At 40.8% G+C, this 25,751-nt stretch overlaps 2 protein-coding genes across 4 annotated transcripts in view; one reads left to right on the top strand and one right to left on the bottom strand.

Moving 5' to 3' along the window:
- Positions 1 to 390: 390 nt before the first annotated feature.
- s1pr3a (sphingosine-1-phosphate receptor 3a) lies at positions 391 to 6,453 on the top strand. The gene is made up of 2 exons (XM_036587377.1): positions 391 to 784; positions 2,482 to 6,453. Exon 2 carries the CDS (start codon positions 2,508 to 2,510, stop codon positions 3,777 to 3,779), a length of 1,272 nt encoding a protein of 423 aa, XP_036443270.1. The 5' UTR covers positions 391 to 784; positions 2,482 to 2,507; the 3' UTR covers positions 3,780 to 6,453.
- An 11,516-nt stretch (positions 6,454 to 17,969) lies between these two features.
- The window catches only part of shdb (Src homology 2 domain containing transforming protein D, b), a 31,661-nt gene continuing 23,879 nt past the window's right edge, over positions 17,970 to 25,751 (bottom strand). For all 3 annotated transcript variants that reach the window (XM_036586961.1, XM_036586959.1, XM_036586960.1), the window contains 3 exons: positions 24,971 to 25,136; positions 23,148 to 23,267; positions 17,970 to 18,969 (listed from right to left, as the gene is read on the bottom strand). In XM_036586961.1, coding sequence (XP_036442854.1) covers positions 18,783 to 18,969; positions 23,148 to 23,267; positions 24,971 to 25,136 — 473 coding nt within the window. In that variant the 3' untranslated portion in view covers positions 17,970 to 18,782. The remainder of the gene's footprint in view (positions 18,970 to 23,147; positions 23,268 to 24,970; positions 25,137 to 25,751) is intronic.

Here is a 25,751-nt window from a genome sequence, read left to right on the forward strand (position 1 = left end):
AGCTGAAGGAGACTGACAGGACTGAAGGAGCAAGTGAAAGAGCGTTCAAATCATATTAGTGAATGAGTGTTCAAATCATATTAGTTCTGTGCTTAATTCAAATTATAAATAGACAGATCTGCTGTGTGCCAGTTTGACCAAACAGACATCTTTGATCATGTTTGGCTGTTGCTACTCTAAAAGTTCATGATGAACAGCCAATCTGCTGGGCCAAAAAAAATCCTGGGGGACCATGCCCCCAGCCTTAGCCCCCCATCAATGAACCTCTAGTGGCAGCTGATTTCAGGGTATATAGCCAAAATAGCTCAAAATGAATACTCACAGTTTGAGATCCTAGCCAATGACAGCGCAGGAGGCGTGGCTTGACGGAAAACGGGTGGGGGGGAGAACAACGACGCAGCTGCAAAGACGCTGCTGTAGTGCAGCGCGAGTCAGGACGGAGCGATGCTTCTTCAAAAGTACTAAAGGGGGACAAACCAGCTTAGTGTTAATACGACAAAGTGGCGCGTTTACAACATTGATTTTCCACATTCACAAATGAGTCTTTTGTGGTGATCTGGAGCAAAAGTTAACGCTGATGTCTGGAGCACAGATTTGGAGGATGAGTGATGTTACGGAGTCTGACTGAACTCAGCCACGGGAGATAAGTTACCCAAACAGATGACTTTCAGAGTTTAATCGTTCTGACGGCATGGCGCCTACTACCTGCACTTTTGCACGTTTCCTCCAAACGTTCCGGTCAGCCGCTGAACCATAAGAGATTTTGCGAGATTTTGAATGCGAGGTATGTAACCTATCGATGCTGCTACCAACATTACTGTATAACAACGTCTTAAGTTTCAAACGTCTTCATATTTCTGTGAAATAAACCCGTCTCCTTAACCACAGTCCCACCAGAAAGTGTTCATTTAGGTTCCTTTTATTGATGAGGCTTAAGTTGGCTTCCTATTCGCCCGCTTCTAGTTCGAATTTTGCCGTTCCACCTTAAATGGTGCAGCAGTTACACTCTGGCGCCTCATTTAAGGTGGAACGTGAAAATTCGACCAAGAAGCTGGCGAATGAGAAGCTGACTTTAGCTTCGTCTGTTATTTGAAGTCAAAGGTTTCTAGGTTCATCTGGAGGGAGAGGAGCGGGACACAGCAGTTTACACACCTACACGATGAGAAGATTAAAAATATCCGATGCTAATTTACCGCTCTGCACTTCTGGACAGTTCCTAAAGCACGAAAATAGTCACAGAAAGACTTTAAAAGGTTTTACCACACAGCAAAAACCTACATTTGTGAGTTATAGTGACCAAAACTCTCAGAAAAACGTTAGCTGGAGAGGTTAGCTAAAACCGTTAACTTACTCTGTAGCTCGTGCGAGCCGTTATGCTAGCTACTAAAACAAGATGCATTTAACCCCTAAATTGCTTTATATATCGTTCTTCACAGGTGAGGAAACCTCTAGCTAACTGTTTAAAACTGCTCGCTATGTAAAACATTTCCGTTTCCTAGCTGATGTTTTGCTGTATTAAGGGCGAGTCTAAATTTACCTTCTTATTCGAATTTTTCGTTCCACCTTAAATGATGCAGCAGTTACCTTAAATGATGCGCAAACGCCACAATGTCACTGCAGCACCATTTAAGGTGGAATGGAAATTTTGAATAAGAAGCTGGCGGATAAAAAGCCAACTTGTGGTTCATGTACTGAAGTCAGAGACTGCATAAATAGTAAATCTAAATAATGACACAGGTTATAGCCGAATGATAGACTATATGTGATTTTATAAATAGTGTAATGTTCTTTTAAATAAGGTTTGCCCATACTGACTATCTGAAAGTGACATTTTTCGTGTTTAAAGTGAGCCAAGGGATTGTTGGGGAAAATTAAACGCAAATAAATAAGGTAGATAAGTTGCAAATTGTACTTTATATGATTAAAATTTAATACAAATGTAATAAATCAGAATTTAATAATGATCTCATTGGGGGATTAAGGTAACTTTCTGGTGAGCCAATTCAAACGTCCTCATAGACCAGCTTTGGCCCACGGGCAACATTTTGAGCAGGTCTGTTCTAGTCAGTCACTCTGTATCTTATTGTCCTCACTCTTACACACATTCTTATATCTTTAGCCAAGACTGCTCTTGTTGAGAAACTGATCTGTGTTGGCGTATGGCCTAAAAGTTTTCATTATTTTAGTATCCTTAGCAAATTTTTTTTTTTTCAGGTTTGTTTACTGTATCCTTCATTAGGCACCTCACAAAACATTATGTCCATCCAAAATATCTGGCTTATGAAACTGCGTTAACATATTAATGTCTTAAGATGAACAAATGTAATCTAATTAGGCACAGATCTAATTTAATAATGATCTGACTGGATTTGTCTTTCTGATGGGGAGAAATTTAATTTACGTTCTAGAAAAATGGTTAATTTGTTGCTAATGCACAACATGAGTGTTTTTTCAGAAATTGTATGTTTTGCTTGTGAACAGATCCCCACCAAAAATCGTGATGTTTGATGCATCTCGCTGGCTCCCAAAGCTCCACTCACAGACGCCCTCTGCTGTTTGAACCAGGAAGTGCCATCAGAATGGACAGCTACCTGGAAGAGGGGATGAACTCTGTGATTGTGACCCACTACAACCATTCGGGCAAGTGGGGACGCCCCCGGAGCGGCAGCACTTGCAAGATGGCCTTGCTGCTGTTCATCTGTGTGCTGATTGTTCTGGAGAACGCTACTGTTTTGCTGGCACTACGGTGCAACAAGCGCTTTCACAGCCGCATGTACCTGCTCATTGGCAACCTAGCGCTGTCTGATTTGTTGGCCGGTGTGGCCTACATGGTCAACATCTTCACTTCGGGCCGGCGCACCTTCTTCCTGACGCCAGCGCAGTGGCTGGCTCGCGAAGGCAGCATGTTTTTGGCGCTGAGCGCCTCCACCTTCAGTCTGCTGGCAATTGGCGTGGAGCGGCATATGACTATGGTCCGTTTGCGGCCGTGTGAAGCAGCAGCGGGGGGACGTGGACGGTTGTTGGCACTGCTGGCTGCTTGCTGGGCCGTCTCGCTGCTGCTTAGCGCCCTCCCTAGCCTGGGCTGGAACTGCTTGGGCCGGCTGCACACCTGCTCCACTGTGCTGCCACTCTATGCCAAAAGCTATGTGGCCTTCTGCATCAGTGTGTTCAGCGGACTGCTCGCTGCTGTGGTGGCGCTCTATGTGCGCATCTACCGGCTTGTGACATCCAGCGGGCGGCGGGTGGGCTCACGCCCATCTGAGCGCTCTCTGGCCCTGCTGCGCACCGTGGTGATTGTATTGGGCGTGTTTGTAGCCTGCTGGGCACCGCTCTTCCTGCTGCTGTTGCTAGACGTGGGCTGTGGGCCTGAGCGCTGCCCTGTGCTCTACCAGGTGGACTGGTTCATCGCCCTGGCCGTCCTCAACTCAGCCCTCAACCCACTAATCTACACGCTGTCTAGCCGAGAGATGCGTGCCGCCTTCTTCCGCCTGCTGTGCTGCTGTTGCTGCCGGACACCACTGGATGCAGTGCCAACCACCGCCGGGCCGCCACTGCCAGGGACTGGCATGCCCACAGCTGAGAACAGCAAATCCAGTGCCGGAGGAGTGGGCAGCGGGGTAGTCAGGTCCACATTGATGAGGAGCAAAGTCCCCACCCCAGCTAACTCTCAGCACGGGGACTCCTCCACACCTGCAGTCACACACCCCTCTGGGCCAGCGGACCTGTTGTCCGCAGTGCTGGTCAAAGCAGGGGCGCTGCCTTCGCTAAGCAAGTTCTGATTTTTAACAGCAAGAGAATCTTCACATCAATGAAGCACTCTGGACCGATAAATAATAGGGGCGTAAATTTTAATCTGATTCAATTATGATTATTTTGCATCATGAAATCTCAAATTTGACCATAATTTGATTTTAATTGATTGTTTTGGTACAGTTTGATACAAAAATATTTTAAAAAATACATTTAACACAAATACATTAAATACACAAATCTGACTGTAACTACTTCTATAGTAGCAGGATATTAACAATGAAAACAACACACCAAGTTTCTTTTACCTTTGAAAATAGCCTGAGAATTTTGCTTTGGCCGAGAAATGGCTTTCTGGGTATTATCCTGACCGCTTCTATATAATCTAAAATTCCAAAATTGGTGCACTTTAAATGCTACATTCTCACTGATGCATCACAGTGTATTGATGCATTTTTAAACCCCTGATGGACGTGTATGGAAGAGATGCCTCAGTTGTTGCACTTGTAACATCAAGCCTGTGGGTGAATTCATTAAGGTGAAGCTACTGGATGAGGACTAAAACACTTTGATTTTCTACTCGTGAGGATGTAGCCACAATGTTTAAAGCACAATTTTACAGATTTTTCAAAATCTCTGCATAATTCAACCGCTGAGATAGGGCTAACAATATAACAAAATAGGGCTGTGGAACTATTAAAATAATTAATCGTGATTAACCCCTTTAGTTTGTATAGTTAATAGTGATTCATTGCATTAGTTTTATTTGCCCAAATTCCCACAGAAGAATTTTTCCATTTAAAAAGCAGTGCATTTTATTTTATTGATATGAGTGAATAAGCTCAATCAAAATAAGCTCAATCAGAATGTATTTCAAAGATTCAGCTTGAACCTTAATGTGAAAATCATGTGAATGTTGGATGATCATGAAATTAAGTAAACACAGTTTACAGTTTTCATCACAGACGTTCAGTGAGAGCAACAGTGGCTGCATGTTCCATGCACAATTGTAGGTTCTTTCTCTCATACCCATACGTTATGTCTTGTTTTCCACTTTGCTGTTGCTTTGGTTAGTTTGATTTATCCATACGTCTCCTGCAAGCACTGTCTAGCATAGTCTGCCAAAGTCATCCTCCAGTGCCACCAGTACTGATATTACTGAGACTGTGGGCCTCAGAGGTGTGTTTGGCTTGTAAATTATACTATGACTCAATATACTTAATAAATAAATTTATGGCATGATAGTAGCTGTTAATAACAAATTTTATCAATGAATCACAGTAACAGTGTGCCCTGAAGTACAAATGGTTAGAAACTTTGAACTACGAAAATGCATTAGGAACATTAATAGAAATTGATGCAGTTAATAATTTTTTTCGTTAATGCATTATTAACATGTAAACTTTGACACCACTGTGATACCACTCCCACCAGGTTTCTGTGGGGGAGCGTTTCTGACTTTGTTAAGTTTCTCTAGAACGGAGCATTTCATATCAAATCACTCTGATTAACTATGTTTACACCCTGATGTTTGAATTATGCAGAAATGTAGAAAAATGGGTGGAATCCCCCTTTAATAGGAAATACAAAGGGCTAACAAACAGTGGCTATCACCTCCCAGTACAGGAACACCTTGACAACTGTGGTCACTTACCTCTCCAGAGAATAAAATGTTTCAGAACAGACCAAAGTAAAGGGGCCAGGACCTCAATGGAGCACTCCGGACTGATGGCAGAAGCGTCTCTGTATTAACTTTCAACTGTTGCACTTAACATTAAGCCTATGGGTGAACTCATTAAGATGAAGCTGCTGATTGTGGACTGAAACACAAGGATTTGCTTCTGGTGAGGATAAAGCCACTGTGTCTAATATGAAATGCAAAGGGCTAACAGACGGAGACAGTACAAGGACATAGATGGAAGGTTAAATGTGGTACAGAATGCATTACTGTAAAATAAAAAAAGAATGTTTATATTAAATATAGTATATTGTCGCTGTTCAAAAAATGTTTTTTTTTTCATAATTTGAGCACAGCCACTGTCCTTTACATTTTATAATAATTTGATAATAGACCAACAGAAATGCTCCAAAATTGCTTGGAATTAAATCTCCTTACATTGACAAAGTTTTTGGCTTCTTCTGGAAAGTTGTAGTTTTAAAGATACTTGTTTTTTATTTATTTTTTTCTTCTGGGCAGCGATGATATGCAGAAAAGTCTACTCCAATGAATTGTGTGAGTGGAACACCATTTGTATGTTTTTAGTAATACTATATCTTGGAGGTCAGAGAGTAGAGCCACTACAGAATATGTCCACTCTGGTGTACAGTTTCTTTTGTATAACACTTATTTGTATATTTTCATACCTTAACAGTATTATGTACATTATAATCTTCTGTCTGTTCCAAATGCCTTTAACAGTATATATTGTTGTTGTTTTTTTTCTTTTCCAAATTATTCAGCTGGACAAAAACGTTATTTATAGTTTGCTCTCAGTAGCTCATATTACACCTGGTGAGGTTGAAATGAGTGATAAAGAGTGATGACTCTATTAAACTGTGGATGGTTATTGATTCGGATATGGTCTGTAAGACTGGCCGAGGTTTGTATGAGTGCAAAAAATTTGATTTGTACGCTTTTCATTTCTTTTGGTCACTGCATAGCAAACAAAAATGCTGTGCATGTATTTATAGATTATTGTGAATGTAATATACCGAACCAGATAAATCCAGCTTTTCGCTATCTGTAGTTCAGTCCTACCCCTCTGATTGTACATAAATGTTTGACAGCCAGGGGGAGCTGCTAGAACACATTAAAAGGAAGCACACTGCAGGCTGGACAAGAGCCAACATTATCCATCTCAGATACTGATTGAGGGTCGTCTCTCTATACCTTTTCCACCACATGAGCTTTAGTATTCCATACATTCATTATGAAATAGATTTAGACGTTTTAACATTTAGTCACATGAAACGGTTCTTGCCTTGGACATACGGTTTTAGGACTAACCTTTCATGTGGAGGTTACATTTTGTGGGGCGTCTTTTCTTTAAACCCTAAGAATGTTCTTCACACGGACACATCTAATTTATAGTAATGGTTCTTTGAAGAACCATCCTTAAAGGGTTTGCCAAAAGGTGTCCCTTCCATGGCTATGGGCCTTTTTGGCACTTTTATTTATTTTTTTAAGATGAATTCCATTCTCGTTTCTGCATAGTTCAATCACTAACATGCTTTGTGTGGTTTGATATGGTTCAATGTAGAGAAAATTAGTGACTCAGATTTATCTACAGTGGTGGTGATAGGAACCAAGGGTCATGAAGTCTATAGTGCAATTATAGCCATTTTATTCACAAAATGACCAGTGAACATACACATCTTTTTATATGTTTTATGATTTTATATGTACGGTTGATAATGGTAAAATAGTGGTAAATCTGAAAAAAATACTTTTATTTTAATTGTGTGTTTGCTTACGATGCCCTGAATGTATCTTTCCACAGTAAATGTTTTTAAAAAAATGCATTTTGGAAAAAAAAATCCTGTCTCTAAACTATCACAAAACAGTGTCTCAGCCAACAGGCAGCGTATTTGTAACTGTTTCATGTAACAGGTTTCTGTGAGGGAGGCTTTAGAGGCCTTCAGCACTTCAGATGTCTGGTTCTCACCACCACCAGTGTGTACACTTCTGACTTCATAAGTTTCTCTTGATTGTTGCATTTCACATCAAATCACTCTGAATGACTGTTTCCATCAAACCAAACTAATTATGCAGGAAAAAATCAACGGGCTTCCCCTTTAAGAGTGTATGTTGATGTTCACTATTATCTGTAGGTAGATTTGAGATGAATGGTAGGTCTTATGGGCTTATATAGATACAGCTGTCTCTGCTCATAATGAAACATGGATATTGCTGTTGGTCTCCTGTTCTGTGCACCGCTCTTCCTAACAGAGGGTTGATGAGTCTGACTGCCATAGTCAAGCAGTAGATCTGCTGTAAGACATTTTCTGACAATAGAGGAGCTATAATCCTAATAAATGCTGACAAAAGGCATTTTGGTATGTGAAGGATATGACATTTAAAATGTCATTTTCACCTCAGCTGCAGGCTTTCTTCTCCCCCCGGCTTTAAAAGTCGGGAGAAAGAAACAGAATACAGCGAGATTTGACTCAGTAGAAAGAGGAGTTGTCAAAGTCTAGAAATGATCTCATATAGACAAGGTTTCAGCTTAATAACAGCAGTCATTAATTTTTCATCAAATGACTCCACTATACTTAAAGACCTGCCATTATTATTAAAGGGGCCATGTATGGAAAAATCATTGAGTGCTATCCTTTGTAAAGATTTCAAAACATACGGTTCACTCCAGTCCATAGATGGAAACTAAGCTGCAAACAGCAGTCTGTTTCGAACTCATCATGGTTGTGATGTCACAGCCATGAACACATTTCCATATTAACGCGCATTCAACCTACAACAGTTCAGCCCTGCCCATTCACGTTGTGATAAGGAGTGTTGTTACTGCAGGGAGTCTGTAGCAGAGGCAACTAGAAAAGACTTCAAGTACATTTATAACTCTTAAAGGCACAGTAACTAAAACAGCCTGTTTAATTCCACAGAGGAGCTGTGTGAAAATTATTTGCTGTTGATTGTTTTTGTGCATGAAACATGATGAGTTTTTTAGATACTAAACGTAGTCTTGGACTACACGGCACTCTGAGTGGAGGTTCTCCATTGAATAGAAAATGTAGTCCAGGACTAGACTTAATCCCTGACAGAGAAACAATGCTGTCAGTAGACTTATGGTGGGAAAAAACAGAAATGTAGAGTTAGGAAGGGCGTTTATTCAAATTTGTAAGGCATTATTTGAAAAATAAATAGGATATATGTAAGACTACTAAATGAAATGTTACAGGCCACTGCACACCAGATGCCACCAGGGACAGTGATGCTTTCAGGCCCAGAGCACAAATTCGTAGTGTTACTTGAAACGTATTCAGAGAATGGGGTCAGTCTAAAATCTTTAAGACAAACAGACAAATGCTAAGCATCTGCTGCACCTCAGCTAACGTTACTGGCCTCGTTGCCTCAGACATTTCAGCTAGAAAACAGCAAGTTTGAAATGTTAGTTAGCTGATACCACACAGATTATCTAAGCCGCTCATGCTTCTGAGTTGGGGGGGTGGCTGCTGGAGCCTTTCCCAGCAGTCATTGGGCAGAAGGCATTTCTGTTGATCTGTCATCAACTGGCCTGACTGCATGTCTTTGGACTGTGGGAGGAAACCCGCGCAGAGATGAGGATAACATGCAAAATCCTCACAGAAAGGGCCCTGATCACCCAGCCAGGCCCTTCTTGCTGTAGAGGCAGCAGCACTACCCACTGCACCCTCGTGCCGTCTAGTAGCTGATACCAATGTGAAAAACTTTTCCATCAAATCAGTGAGTGTAAGATGAGCTTGATGTTTATTGGCACTTTTCTCTGACACATCCTATGTTTTATAGCTGTGCTCTATATTATCTGCTACCAAGCACCAGAGACCCTTGACCAGTGTGTGGTAGCCTTTAGCTGGCTGCAGTAGTCTTTCTACGGGTGCTTCTTTGTATTAAACACATAAGAAACTCGCACCAAAATGAAACATGCAGCCTCTTTGCTTTCCTCTAGTGGAGTTCAGACTTCTCATGGTTCTTAAATATAAGAACGAATAATGTTAGATTAAAGCTGATCTGCATATCATTTAATATTTGATGTTTTAAACATGGCTATTGAACTATTTGAAATAGAGGATGACCCCTATGATGAAAAATACTGTTGAATGAATGACATGACAACCCACAAAACACAGAAATGTAGCATAGCACGTGACATGAATTCACTAGCCAGCACTGCTAAAGGGATATGGGTAAAAGGGAGATTAATCCTTTAAATGGAGGTGTTATGCTCTTACCTCATGCAGCACGCTCCTTTAGTGAATAGCCTCAGTGCTACAATGGATCAAAGGCCCAGCCGCTGGGCTATTGTGCTCTCCTTCACGGGGGATATTCATTTGTCGGAGTGCATGTCGGATCAGAGGGGAGTGTGAGTGGCTGAATGCGGCAGTGTGGCACCTTGGCTGGCCTGGAGCTCGGAGGGACAATAGCTCCATCTGTAGCTGGAGCTCAGGCTACGGCAGTGCAACAGCAATGAATGGAGTCCTCCCATTAGCAGAGCAGGAGGCCACTTTCGAGAAGCTGACAGGGGACTCGGGGGGGTGGGGGGGTGGGGGGGGGGAGTGTGAGTGTGTTTTTATAGGTGTGTGTGTGTGTGTGTGTGAGATGAGGGGGAGGGAATCCAGGGCTGGAGTCCAGATGATCTCAATTATTCTTCTCTAGATGGAGGTTACGGTGGGCTTTCTCTGGTCTTGTGCCAGTTTTAGTGCTTTTCTCTTTGAAGGATTGCTCTGAGACCAAAAAAGAATGGATTCACTTGATGTTCACTTGTATTAAAGGTCTGTATTTATCAGGCTTTTATGAGTAAGTAGATCTAGAGGTCTAATCCACAATAAAAGTAGCTCTGCACCAAATGTACCTGATTTAAATGTGTAAGTGACAGAATACAACCTGTAGCACAGGGTAGAATGTAACATGGATACTTGATGTAGTTAAGCAGCTTAAAGTAGTATGTGCTTTTGGTCACCTTCTCGTATTCCCAATGGATCAAAGTAATCTCATCTGCAAATACTGACAGCAATTGGACAGATATTTCTTGGGATGAAGACTATGAAAGTAATTTTGTGTTCATATATAGTTTTCATTTACTGAGTTGTATGTAAGTCACAGTATTCACAGCTCTATTATTTTAATAATCCCCTGTAAACAGCTATAACACAGCACTGCTATGATAAATTTAATCAATCTCACAGTAAGAGCTAGCCAGGACACAGCACAGCCTCCGTGCAACAAGATTATAACAAAGTGTTACAACCCTCAGGCCCTTCTAGGCCTTCAGAGAAGGCCTAATGAATTCTGTGCCATTGAAAAATTAAATGACATATCTGTAATTTTTAATTCATTTTAATTTAATTTGATCATCATGCTTGTTGTTTTTAACTCCACAAGTGTCGCAGCAGTAATTCTCTTACTTTTATATGTTTTGGTTGGAAACAAAAGGGTCAAGCACCCAAAGAAATGTCATCCGATCAGGATCTGGATAGACAGTCTAGCAAGCTCTCCTAGTGGTTAACCCAAACTGAAGGTCTAATAGTCACAGTTCGCAACTACAGCTAAGCCTTCCAAAAGACAGAAAACAATATCTCCTATATAAACTCAAAATAGTTTTACAAGTTTTTTATTTACAGATTCATCAGACGCATACTACAGATTTTATGATATATATATATATATATATATATATATATATATATATAATTTTTTAGCGGGACTACCTTTTATACTGTGCTGAATGACACATCTGATCCCAGATCAGCATTCTCACTGAAGCATTTGAACAACGGGATTGAGGTAATACAAACAGAGCAGGATCTGAGCACAGATAAGCTGTGCAGGAGCAGGTCTTTATCTCAGCCAACTGTTCACAGGGGAGTGGATGTTAAGAGGTCAGAGGTCAAACATCAGGATGGACAGATGGCCTAATGGTGCGTTCGAAAGGTTCTGGTAAACTCATGAATTTCAGAATTCACCACAAGAAAATTGCACTGGAAGAGTTCACAAGGTCATAAACCCACATGGTAAACTCAGCCAAGTGCCACATTACCCGAGTTTATGAGTGCTGACCGGCATGTAATTCTCTGGTGAACTCTCCATGCAGGGTATAGAAAGGTGTTTTAGCTTTTACATCGTTTTTTTGATATCAGAAATTCTATTCGAATAAGTAAAACTGTTAAAACATGAACTTTCAGACGTAAAAACTAAATTCAGTTCTTACCAGTAGGAATGATATTGCAGCATGTAGGATTTCAGTTGAGTTCTGGTAAGAAATAATGACTTTTCCCAATTCATTTTAATCAGAGGAGCCGTCAAAATGTAGGAAGTGCTAGAAATTAGTTCTGTTCTTACATGAAACAACTGAATTTGCCCATAGAAGTTTCATTTTCACTAGTAAGAAATCAACTGGAGTATAAAACTACGATTTCAACCTGTCAAATTTGGTAAAAAATGGAATTAGCACATGTAATAAATACAAATGAACTGGAATTAGCCATTGTTATTTTTAATTCTTATTAGTGACTACTGAAATCTTTCAGGCTAAAATATCACTCCAAATAGTAAGTTTAGAATTAGATTAAAACAATCACACCTATTTGAGCTTGTTGGACATCTCAATCGAAACCAGGGGCATTAATATATATTTGGCGGCCCTTTGTGGCTCTGACAGCCTCCACTTTCCTGGAAAGGCTTTCCATAAGACTTTGGAGCGTGTCTGTGGGAATTTTTCCGCATTTAGTCCAAAAAGCATTTGTGAGGTCAGACACTGATGTTGAATGAGAAGACCTGACTCACATTCAACGTTCCAAATCATCGCGAAGGTGCTCAGCGTGGTTGAGGTCAGGGTTCTGTGCAGGCCACTGGAGTTCCTCCACACCAAACCCGACAAACCATGTCTTTATGGACCTCGCTTAGTGCACAGGGGCAGAGTCACGCAGGAACAGGAAAGGGCCTTCCCCAAACTGCTGCCACAAAGTTGGAAGCATATAATTGTCCAAAATGTCTTTGTATTCTGTAGCGTTAACATCACCCTTCACTGGAAGCAGCCCAAACACTGAACAGCCCCAGCCCATTATCCCTCCTCCACCAAACTTTACTGTTGACACTATGCATTCCTCTTTTCCTGCTATCTGCCAAAACCAGACTTGTCCATCAGATTGCCAGATAGTGAAGCATGATTCGTCATTTCAGACAAGACATTTGCACTGTTCTAGAGTCCAGTGGCAGCATGCTTTACACCACTCCAGCTGATGCTTGGCATTGTGTGTAGTGATCTTAGGCTTATGTGCAGCTGCTTGGCCACAGAAACCAATTTCGTGAAACTCCCAGTGCACAGTTTGTGTGATGATGTTGCTTCCAGAGGCAGTTTGGAGCTCTGTAGTGAGCAGTGCAATAGAGGATAGGTGCTTCAGCTTGGTGGCCCTGCTCTGTGAGTTTGAGTGGTCTAACTGCTTTGTGGCTGAGCTGTTGTTACTTCTAGACACTTCAATTTCACAATAATAGAACTTACAGTTGACCAGGGCAGATCTTGCAGGGCAGAACTTTACCAATGGGTGTGGCTTAAACACCTAAACTCAATAATTGTCCACATCCTTTTGGCCATATAGTGTAAGTCTACTACTACATCTTCATATCATGAACGATATAAATATTAGTCACAATACATTTTTACCAGTTGGCGATGACCATGCAAATAACCCGTAGCTTAGCTAAGATTTGATGGTGTGAATATTTTTCAGCATTAGGAGTTGACGAGGACGAGAATGTGCCATACTATCTCTCCAATAAGACAGAAGGCCATGCCAGCCTTGCAGCACTGTCTGCTGAACAACACAGTCTGATAGTATCTGAGAGCTCTGAGAAATGTGAGTGAACGCGTGCTTTGTCTCACGTGAGGCCTGGTGGGTCACGTGCCGGTTTTTATCTGAAGCTGAGAAATGTAGCCGAGAAATTGGACAGCGTAATTACTCCATGACAAGTAAAGAGCCTAATTACGGGACAGATTAGCATTGTATTCATTGTTCGATATCTGGTGATACGGTAGGGGGCTTTCTCTGAGTGAATGACAAGCAGGCGGCTTTAGTGTGTAATGAGACCCCCTCCCAACACATACATACCCGAACCCGACTCTTTTCAGCTGTGGCAGCTGTGGACTATCTCTGGTTACAGGCTAGCAGACACACCTGTCCAGTCAGCGCTGTTCTCATACTGTATGTGTTTCTGTGGCATGCCTGAGAGATTAGCACATCAGTCTGGGGCAAAAGGATATATGCATGTGGCACATGTGCCAATACGTGCATGTCTGTATGAGCATTTATATACTGAGATGCCAGTTTATGTACCATGACCTTGTACCTACACTAAGTAACATCCATCTATCAGCTACATCTCTTGTTTTCGTGAGTCTCACAATCACTGACTGTAGCCCATCTGTTACTGCATAATGTATTAGCACCCTTTTTCTCCATCCATCTATGGAAAGAGATCACCAATGGACCACTGCTGACCAGATATTCCTTGGGTGGTGGACCATCATCAGTACAGCAGTGACACCAATAGTAGGTTAACAGATGTTTGGCTGGTAACTGTATCAGGTACATCAGTGTAGGTCAGGCATGTCAAACTGGGGACCTTCTGGGCCAAAGCGCTGCAGAGATTAGCGTTTACCCTCATCTAGCACTCTGAATTCAGTTCATGAAGGCCTTGCTAATTAGCTGATGAGCTGAATAAGATGTATTTAATGGGCCAGTGTGCTGAAGTCTGCAGTGTACATGGCAACAGTGCCACCACCACTAGCTAATACACAAAATGTTGCATCTACACGGTTATCAGGATGATGCGGTGCATTTAATCTGCTCCCAGAATCCTATGGTCGTTTGTTACTGTTTGCATTGAGCAGCCTGACTGGGTACATTCAAATTAGCAAGTAAAGACGAAGGTCAAATAGCATTTATTTATATTGCTTTGATCATTCAATAATAATTGTGATACTAAGATAATAAATGCATAACATTAACATAAATCTGTATGCACAAGTTTGAGCACCCAGGCCAAATCACACATTTTGTTGATTTTGAAGTGAATTTTTTTTTTACATTTTTAAAATTACAATAGTAATTGTGACAGTTGAGTGCAAATTCTTTGGCCCACGTTCTGCCATTCATACAGGCGTATATGTGTGTATATGTGTGTTGTGAACAGCTGTGGGGAATGGTCAGTCCATACAGCCCACTGTCAAGTGAAAAAACTCTTGCTGAAGGACGCCTGTGTCTCTGCTTGATGGATGATGGCTGCTGCTCTGTGTTCATGCATGTGTTTTGTTTCCTTCCAATCCCTGTGATCTGGAAGTGAAAGTTTTCATTCATTTTCAGCACAAAAATGTGAGAAAAACAGGTCTGACCTACAGAACTAACGGTGTGTGGCCACAGATGGACTACAGTCAGTAACAGCACCTATACGGTAGGTGCACCCGATGTACAGTCGTATGTAAAAGTTTGAACTCCCCCAGTCAAATGACATGCTTTGTTGATTTTCTAATTGAAAATAATGTGACGCCTAGTTTCTCATAAAGCATCTTTCTCTGAATTTTAGCACCAAGGATCAGTGTTTCAGTTTTTTCTCGATTTAGTTGTAGCACATTTTATGACATCCACTGAGAAATATCTGATACACAACTGGTCAACAGAGTCTTAAAGCAAATACAGTGTATTTACAACAAGCATGTTTCCACGATTCTGACAACAAATTCTTAATTTTGTCAACAAGATTCATTGACCAGGGCAATTTTTTCCCTGTCTACTCCTGTGTGCACTCCCAGTATATATGCCCCCCTGTCCTGACGAGGTATAAAAACAAACCTGAGTGTGTGTGTGTCCCTCCAGGGTGAATCTGCTCCTGGCTCCACACAGATCGCAGGTGTCATTTTCTCACAGTGCATTCAATAAATTAGCAACAGCTGATTTATATATTTATATATTGCTGCACACACATGGCCCAAATTATGATTGACAGGCCAATACACATCTCTACCAACACACATGCATACAGAGCACACAAGGACAAACACACTCACACAGAGCACACAAGGACAAACATCACTCCATGAAAAATGTATTTAAGCAAAAAAACAAAAAAAAAACAAAAAAAAAATCAGTTCACCTGCATAAATGTTCCCATTGAAACCAGGGCTGCTCATCACTCATTCTAACACACACACACACACACACACACAGCTCCCTCAGAACGCAGTCTGGAGGTGGAGGAGTGATGTGAGTTGCTCTCTCTTCTCTCCGTCACACCAGTAATCAGTCTCTGCCGTTTCATTTGGCAGCGTAATAAAAGCAATCTCAGCCTGCTTCACTCCTGCAATAGCAAAATAATAAGGCGACACACACACACACACACACACACACACACACACACACACACACACACACAGGTGGTTAATGAAGGAGGAAGAGTAAGCGTGGGCTGTAATGGGAAGAGCATGGACATGTCCACTCTCACAATGCTGTCTATCCGCTGTCCCCTGCAGTGTGTTTAATGTGTCTGTGAACATCTGAAATATAATGAATGTGAAAAGATTGGACGTCATGAAAAGTGTGTGCATTACAAGTTGGAGCCATTCATTAATGACCCAGTCATTCTAATCAACCTCAATTCAGTGGCATAGCTGAGGAGGGGGCCTGCTAGATGCATTATGTCCCAGAGACGTGGCTATAGTAAGGTTGACAACCACCGACTAGCCAGCTGGCCTACTTTATTGTAGCCACCTTAACTAAATGGAAAAAGAGCATTTTAAACATGATTGTTGACATCACATTTATCTGCTTCATTACTAAAACTGCTGACAGAGAACAACAGTGAGTAAAGACTAATTGAGTCCTCCATTTTATGGAAATGGGTGTAAATGTCTTGGGAATGGTTGACTGGTGATTTTCAAAAATCATGAAATTCTGCAGTGGAATTCCACACATACTGAACGGTTTATTCCAGAAACTTGATTAACTAATCAGAGTTCATCTGCAGTGATTCAGCTTAGAGGGGGTGTGGCTATATCAGCACTGCACTGCCTGGCCACAACCCCCTCCATCTGCTGCAAGTTTAGCATTGCTACTTTTGATAAAGAGCTGCATTTTCTGTGACATTTTCTGTGAATTCTAGCTCATTCTTTAGCTAGATAACAAATGTAGTTAATGCCAGAATATTAGCTGGGATCATGCAACTTAAGTTGAAGTCTAACACGTCTCTAGAGTTGCATCCAGTGAGCGATACGTCATTGAAACAGTGTGTTGATGAGAGAGGTCAATGGAGAATAGCCAGACTGGTTTGAGATGACAGGAAGGCTACTGCAACTCAGATAACCACTCTGTTTTTTTGGTGGGAAGAAAGGCATCTCACAATGCACAACACATCAAACCTTGAGGTGGACGGGCTACAACAGGAGAAGACCATGTCCGGTTCCACTTCTATCACCCAAGAACAGAAAACTGAGGCTGCACAGGCTCAATAAAACTGGACAGTTGAAGAATGGAATCTCATTTTCTGCCGAGGCACACAGATGATAGGGTCAGAATTCGGTGCCAATCCACAGACTCAGCCTGCCTTGTTGTAACAGTCCAGACTGGTGGAGGTGATGTAATGGTGTGGGGAATGTTTTCTTGCCATCTTTTGGGCCCATTAATACCAATCAATCAGCACTTGTATGCCACAGCCTGTTTGAGTATTCTTGCTGACCATGTGAATCTCTTCATGGCCACAATTTACCATCTTCTAATGGCTGCTTCCAGCATGATAATGTACCATGTCACAAAGCAAACGTTGCCTTAAACTGGTTTCACGAACATGACAAAGAGTTCAGTCTTCATTGACCTTCCCAGTCACCAGATCTGAATCCAATAGAACATCTGTGGGACGTGGTAGAGAACTGCAGCATGAAAGTGCACCTGAAAAAAATGTGGCCAATATTAACATCGACCAGAATCTCAAAAGAATGTTTCCAAAAGTGATCAAACTTTTTCAGACTTCAAACTCTGCCATTGACTGCTCATACATATTACGCTGATGGAACGTCAACAATAAGGCCGTGGGACACCTCTTCGGGGTTTTGCGAATACTGTAACTGCTTACGCCAGGGACTAACACAGCTCAGCTAAGGTTCCACGGTCTGCAGATCAGTCAGATCAGTTAAGCAGGGTAATATTTTTTCAACACCAGCATGTAAACATAATTGTAGAGTTTGTTTACAACTGTGTTAGACCACCAATGGTGGCATGCAGTTGTGTAATCATCGCTGTGGTGATTGCCATGGTGATTGAAGATGCCATGATCAAAGGAAAGCTGTGGCGGTCACTTTTAAGGTGAAAGTGAAGGCACAAGGATACAAGAACTAGCCACAAATTTCTTTTGAGCTGTTAGAAATCCAGTGGTGCCTGGCCCCCAGTTGAGGGGGCCCTGCAGTTATGCCCCTGCTTCAAGCTTTATTCACTGAAGCACCTACAGTGAAGACATAATCAAAGCATACTCTCTCCAGAAATTTTATTACATAATATGTAAAAACAGATTAAATGTAGCAGCTAAAGAAACATATTTTTCATCATTTTTTGTCCTGATTACACTCATCACAATAGCCTCTCTGGAACCGATTAACATAATTCAAATACCACTTCATTACTGCTTATAAAAAACAAAACAAAAACAGATCAAATATATAGTTGTAAGCTTATGCAAGGCCATTCTAATTAACCAAAATGATTACTTTAGAACAGAAATACCCCAAGAAAACATTGAAATATACTAAATTAGCCAAGCGAGGACACTGGCTGTGGCATCTGGCTTCGTGTCTACCAGACAAAGCAATCTGAAAAGGTCCCACGTGGATCAAAGGGCACGTTGATTAGCCGTGTAATCATAAAACGGCCTGTGGAAAGCTCCTTTACAGCCACCATAAAAGTCTCCAGTTGTCCCGAGGGACATCAAGGCCATCAATGAACACAAGCACAAACTAATCAAGAGTCATTACGGCAGAGATTAATAAAAGAATGTTAGGCAACAGGTTAATGTAACGACGGTCACATAGAGCTTATTGGACAGTCAAATACTGCTGTGTGAGTCTAATCTTAACAAGAGCTGCACTGAGATGCTGTCAAACCACTCAAGTCAATTAAGCATTAAATTGGGTGCGAGTCATTTCATAAAAGTACAGCAGGCGTCCTTTTTCTTTGAACATTCCAATTCAAGATAAAAGATCAGATCAGCATTTGGTACCACCGGTACCGAGTCCTTTGTCCAGTGAATTAGCCAATAGCACCGAGGCCCGCAGTGCTCTAGCCAATCACAGGGTCTGTACCAGCACAGGGAAGAGCAAGGATAAGTGCTCAGCTCCTCGGATTGGCAGCTTATGTGTAGTGTAGTAATGGATGACTTCAGGGATGGTGCTGAACGGAGGGCTGTTCTGGCCCAGGATGTACTTGCCATCCTTCGACTGGCTGAACTTCATGTGCATGAACCCCTGGCAGCTTCTGAGGAGCAGGAGGAGAGATTTGAAGTTAACAAACAGAATTCAAGAAGATTAACCAATGTTTCCTTATTTTATGCAAATGCATGTGGATGAAAAACAAGGCTTTTAAAATAACAATTCAAAAAATCTTATTTAAAGGGATTTTATATGCAAGAATCTACTCAATGTATTGATATTTGTTGCCAAGCTTTGCAATGGTATAAATTCATGTTAAAAGAGAATCAATTTTACCACCCAAAGATGTCAGGTGGCACAACCAGATATTAAAAAATATTTTCAAGTTATTACCGCATCTGAAACATGTATAAACCAGACCTTGTACTTGGACACCCATACAAACCTTTATCACTGAACGCAATTTATTGTAACAAATATGCATTGTGACAACAACAAAAACAAACAAAATAATTATTCATGTTTTATTCAAGCTCACCAGGGGTCTTTGTGGTACCCTGCCCACTCTTGTGTCAAAATAAAAGTTCATTGTTGGTTGTGCCGCATAACATTTGAGATAAGCAGAATTCACAGACACGTTTTGCAATGAGCTGCATGCTTTTACAGCTATTTTTCAGCATGTTATGTATATTTTAAAGGTTTCAAACATAAAATCATGACAACATTTTATATTTAGAATTTTATATTACTATCATCTTTTTTATTAGTTTACGTAATCTATATATGTGGTAGGGCGGTTGCACCACTTGACTATTTTTTATGTTATGATTTGAATGGTTTCAAACATAAAATTATTAAAAGCTTATTTTATTTAGAATATTATATGATTAAATCAAATTTTTCATAGTTTAATCTATATATATGGTAGAACGGTCACACCACCTGACATTTTAGATGTCTGGAGACATAAATGCCAAAAATCAGTTTTATATTGATGCTCACAGCTAAAAAGCTAATGGCACAGGTGTTAAGATGAGACAGACACACAGAATGTCTTTTCAAAGTTGGTCCAATGCTTGAGCAGCACAGTCATAAAGCAATCCTGGTTATTTTCACCAAGGTTTTGCTGGGCAATTAAGCAGGAGCCTGTAAAAAATCCATTTACACCACTGGAAGTACCAATTACCTAAATTAGTTACCATAAATTCTTTCTGAACGAATGAAACATAACAGCTCTGAATGAACAAATGCAGAATTACAGCTTAATCTACAAATTCATGAAATGTTCTACATAATTACATGTTGTATAAACGTATTGATGTGGTCTGCGAGCTGCGCAGGAAGCTCTCCAGGAGCAGCGCTGATGACCACTGAAACTAAAAAGATCCAAGAGACACTACAGGACTCCACAGACAGCACAATGGCTAATCAGACAACAAAGGAGCATTCTAATCACTGGTATTTCAACACCATATGGACTGTGAATAAAAGGAAATTAAACAAAAGATGAAAGAACAGAACAAAGGGACTGAGTAAGAGATCTGGTGTTTGAAAGCTCAGAGAGTGAGGCTACACCTCCCCTTTAAGAGAGCCCAGTTTACACCTCTGGATTTCTAATTATAGAAACAGTGGCTGAGAGGTGAACTCTAATTGGCTGCTTACAGTCTGTCATTAAGGGACAGTATGAGGGAATCAAAACACAGCAACAAGAAGGGAAAATGCCTGTCAGAACAGACAAGCACCTATTCATAAAAACAGACATTTTTTTTTCCTACGGAAACGTAATTTTTTGATAGTCCACTTTCACGCTGTACTTTATGCTCCACTTAAGAAAATTGCTTTTCCATCTTGTGCTTTCACATGTTTAAGGTAAAAATGGAATTAAGAGAGACTTTGTGAAAGGACACAATGTTTTCCCAGTAATTCATGTGGAGTTAGCCTTCGTGTCACTGTGGTTTCAGAAGCAATTTCGTAGCGAAGCTGCCGTTGCTCTGGTTTCTTTCACAGCTCTAACATGACAGGAGAAAGAGCACATGTCCATCATTTCCATTACAAAGTCCAGACTGGTTCCTGTAAACAGACCGCTTAGAAGGCTTATGGTTTTACACTGTGTTTGGGAAGGATCTGTGATTGTTCAAAATATGCACAGGCATATTTTTAAAGTCTTCGGATTGTGGGTGATTCTGTGCGGCCTGCAGCAGGCCATTCATATTCATTAGCACAAGGGCAAGAAGGCTTGTGTGAAGTGAGGAGTGATTCACCTGCCTGATTACAGCTTTGAGAGAGAGAGAGAGAGAGACAGACAGAGAGAAAGAGACAGAGAGACAGACAGAGAGAGAGAGAGAGAGAGAGAGAGAGAGAGAGAGAGAGAGAGAGAGAGAGAGAGAGAGAGAGAGAGAGAGAGAGAGAGAGAGAGAGAGACACTAGGCTGAATGGGACACGGATCAAGACAGTAATTAGAGAGAGAGATTTGGCCAGATAAGCACCTTGACAAGGGTGGATAGATTATCTGGAGAAACACCAGCATGAAATCAACTAGGCTGATGGAAAAAAAAGGCAGAATGGAACCCTCTGGGCCTTCCACACCCTATTTCTGGGAACTAAAAAAATACATGTAATTTGTAGTTCATTCCTATGCAATGATATGCAATGGTAGATATATCTAAGCGAGCCCTCCTATCGGTTAGGACTTCAGGAGCTGAAGAGCAGTCTGAATGTGTTACATTAACAATCAGCATAATTACAAAGTGACAGGGGAATCCATCATGTTTTGATTTCCAATGATAGACGAGACCAATTTTGTGAGAAAAAAACATCACTCTAGGTCTTCTGGAAGTCCTAGATACATCACTGACTGTCAAGACGAGCAGCGGCCTGATCAGTGGGTTGTTAAAAATGGAAAACAGGCAGCAGATCTATAACAGAGCTCAACACAAAGTATCGCTGTGAAACTGCTACAAGGTAAAACATATGCTATTATGTCTGTCACAAGCTTCAAGTAACACAATGAATGTCTTTTAGAGCCCCTGCACCAAACACAAGGCCCGTGGGTCAAGTGAGGCCTATGACACAGTCCTATTCGGCCCGCAAAATTTTAATTTTCTATTCTTAGTAGCACGTTTCACCTGGATATGCACTACAGTCCCAAGCATGCACTGCAGCATGGTGTGCGTTCTGACCCCCAACAACAATCTATGGGCGGTTACACAAAAATGTATTTTTATTTAGAATTATTTTTAAACAAGTATTAAGTGCCTTTTTTTTGCTGTTGCAGTTTTGGCATATTTTTAATAAACAATGGCCTGTTTGGGTCATGGCAAAATGTTACGTAAAATAAAATAAAAAACACAGCTTTTTTAATATGGTGCTTTTAGTGGTTGAGTTTGACTCCCCTGTTTCAGAAGCTTCAAACATCTGTGTTCAACCTAAAACTGCCAAAAATGTATTTATTGTGAATGTTATTGTGAATCACAGTTAGCTCAGCACTAATAAGTTTCTAGAATCCCATAGGGGCGTTAGCATAATTTAGCATTATCGCAGAGACATCCCTGATGTTTTGACCGAGTCTTTAACAGTTATGGTCTAATTGAAGGCCTAGCGCCAATAGTCACAACTGGCCACTGAAAAAAGGATAAAAGAAAGTAGAAGTGAAACAAGAAAGAAGGCTAAAAACTCACAACAGGAAAGATGGGCAAAAGGCCTAGACCGGATGGCGGGATGAATAAACAAGCCAATATACTTGTGTTTGCAGGAGTGTAAAACAGCTTCAGTGCACTATGATGCATTAGTCTGAAGGTGGCAATTCAGCAGCATTTATTTTAGAATGTTAGAATCAATTATACTAGTACAAGAATATATAGTACAACCCCAAAAAAGCTTGATATATTGTTTTTATTGAATATATTCCACTACTGTGTAAATAGTTCTATGGATTATATTTGTGTATTTGTTTTATAATTCTAAATCATATTCAAACAAGCAATTGAATTGACTTGAACTATAGTGAAATTTAGCATTTCATGTTGCACTGAATCCTTTCCTAAAGAGTCAAATTCAAAGCTACAGAGAGCTAGGCTAAATGGGCGATATGTATATATATAATTATATATAATATATATAAAAGGCCTCTGTTCTTGGCGATATGGCAAAAATATAATCTCACAATACTTTGATACATTTTCACAGCACATAATATGAATCCGAATATTCTTTGAAAGACGGCAAAGATATATTTTGTGTTTTAGTTTGGGTTTTATTTAAAAAGCAACAGTCATTGTACCCCACCTGAGAGAGAGGGAGTATTCAGAGTGGCTGGTCTCACTATTCCTCACCAGATAACTGCACTCTTTACACAACGTCAACAAGGACTCAGCATCCGAGCGGGACAGAGCACCATGGTACCACCTGAAAATACACACAGCGTCACACACTTTAAAAAGCAAAACAAAGAGACTCTGAGCTCTGAACAAGGGAAAGATACTGGCTGCTAGCCTGTTTGTGTGCACTGGGGCTGCACAAAATGGACATGAAACGTGACTGTTCGACATCACTATGACAACATGAGAAGTGATAAATTATGATCTGACTGGATGTGCAGGATAACTAACCTCTCCTTTAAGCAAAGTTTAAATTACAGCACTCACCATTCTGCTAATTAAAACAAGATGAAATACTAATAGCTACGTCCATCAGAACTGTAAGCACATTTCTGTGCACTGTAAGGCTGAAAAACAATCAGAATTCCTTAAACAGCTTTTTCTACATAAGCTATAAAAACAAATAAACAAACATATTTTTTCTGTTCTAATTAGTGAATGAATTAATATGTTTAGTTTTATTTCCTATATTCTCGTTTTGCGTGACGTCACACTGTACAGTCGCTACCATTTTGAGGACCGAATCAGGGAGTGACTGCCCTGCGTGGTGCCTTCAATTTGCTGTGCTGTGACGAGAGACTACACAGACCACAGAATCCAGGCACTGTATAGTTTAGTGTTTTTCTCTGCTGTTCACACCTCGTTCAGCTCAAGAAGGGACTAATTAGCTAATAATATAAGGTATTTTAACCAAGGACACCACAATTATGCAGTGCAGGGGTTGCAGGACTGGAGCTGGGGAACTCTGCACCAACTGCACTAGCAAACTTACAAAATCCCATCTGTCGAAACACAAATGTAGTGTTTTGATCCAAACGACATTCAGTCGTATATTAAATGTTTATGTTTCTCCATTTAAGCGTCCTTTAAAGTAATTTTATCCATCTTTCACCTTTAGTTGTGTTCGTGCAAAGCCACAAAGTTGGACCCAAATATGGCGGCCACAACAGAAAAATCACGTGACTGAAACCCTAGGATAATCTACAAAAATAAATACATATATATTTCATTCCTTGTAAAGCTCGTTATGGTGAAGCAGGTTTGTTGTGACAGTAGACATTACTGCTTATGGATTTCACACACACAACTCACAACATTTTTACAGGCCAGTAGTCTAGGATAGATTTTTGGAGCTGTGCATATATGCATCCTGTAACTGGCTATTTAGCTGTATGATTCAGTTACTGGCTCTCCATGCAGGTGGGCACAATTCAAGCCCAGGACAGAGAAGCACTTGTTGGGCTTGTAACACTACATTCTTACCAGTCTAATTTTATCACTCTGGAGCTGTGCATGAGGCAATTTATTCTGTTTCTCATTTCAACCCTTGATGCTATATTTCTTATCATTATCACAATAATGATAAATATGTGATTTATCATGCAACCCCAGTGAACACCCTCAGTGAGAGGAAAATAATGTGTCCTCCACAGTTGACGAACTGCCCGCTACAGTGCGGACACACTCCAGCGGCCTGTCTAATAGCATAACCATACACACACACCACTCCCATAAATCATTTACACACACTCCTAAAACACAGCATGCTGGGTTTGGCTTCCCAAGAGTACTGCAGGGCACAGAACAGATGAGATCATCAAGCCATTTCCCAAAAGTCCCCCACTGCCATTTTCACCTTTCATCACTTGAGACTGTGTAGTATAGTGTTTTAGTATATACTGTTCTGAATGTGACAGCCAGGCTAAAATCTAGCACTGTAGTGTTACTCACACTTGTTTCTCCAGGGGCAGGGTGGGGTCCACACGCTCACCCAGCATGGGGTGAGGCTCGCTGGGCTTGCGGAGCTTCATGTTGCCTGTGACAAGAGGAGCTCTGGGGGAACGCAGGCGATCTGGAGGAGGAGAGGAGCGCTCCCAGTCCGCACCCTCAAACTGCACTATAGGAAACAGTAGAACATACATCATAAACTGAACAAAATTACTTTGTTTTACTGCAACTATATTAATAGTTAAAGGGCCCATATTCTAGATTTTTTGCATTTAATTTTTAAGTTTAAAATACTGTGTAGTTTTACATACCAAAAACAATCAATTTATTTTTACATGGCCATTTCCTGATCTCTCTAAATCCCTTAGAATTAAACAGGCCCAAATCTTTATATATATATATATATATATATATATATATATATATATATATATATATATATATATATATATATAAATAAATGGCCTGTTCTTATTGCCTATAGACTGTCTGCAGTAACAACACTCCTTACCACTTCAGCATAAACTGCTATAGGCTGAATGAGCTGTCACACATATGACATATGTCAGGCATGTTAAACTGGGGACCTTCCGGGCCAAAGTGTTGCGGAGATTAGCATTTACCCTCATCTAACATTCTGAATTCAGTTCATGAAGGCCTTGCTAATTAGCTGATGAGTTGAATCAGGTGTGTTTAATAAGGCAGTGTTTTGGCCCACGAGGACTGCAACCTGATAAATGTGACATATGTAAAAGACCTCTGTGCTCACTGGCTCCTCTGTATT

The sequence above is a fragment of the Colossoma macropomum genome, unplaced genomic scaffold (assembly GCF_904425465.1).
Source record: "Colossoma macropomum unplaced genomic scaffold, Colossoma_macropomum, whole genome shotgun sequence".
Taxonomy (NCBI): domain Eukaryota; kingdom Metazoa; phylum Chordata; class Actinopteri; order Characiformes; family Serrasalmidae; genus Colossoma; species Colossoma macropomum.

Coding starts and splice junctions, on each gene's coding strand:
- s1pr3a (XM_036587377.1), top strand. CDS start 2,508: ATGCATCTCGCTGGCTCCCAAAGCTCCACTCACAGACGCCCTCTGCTG.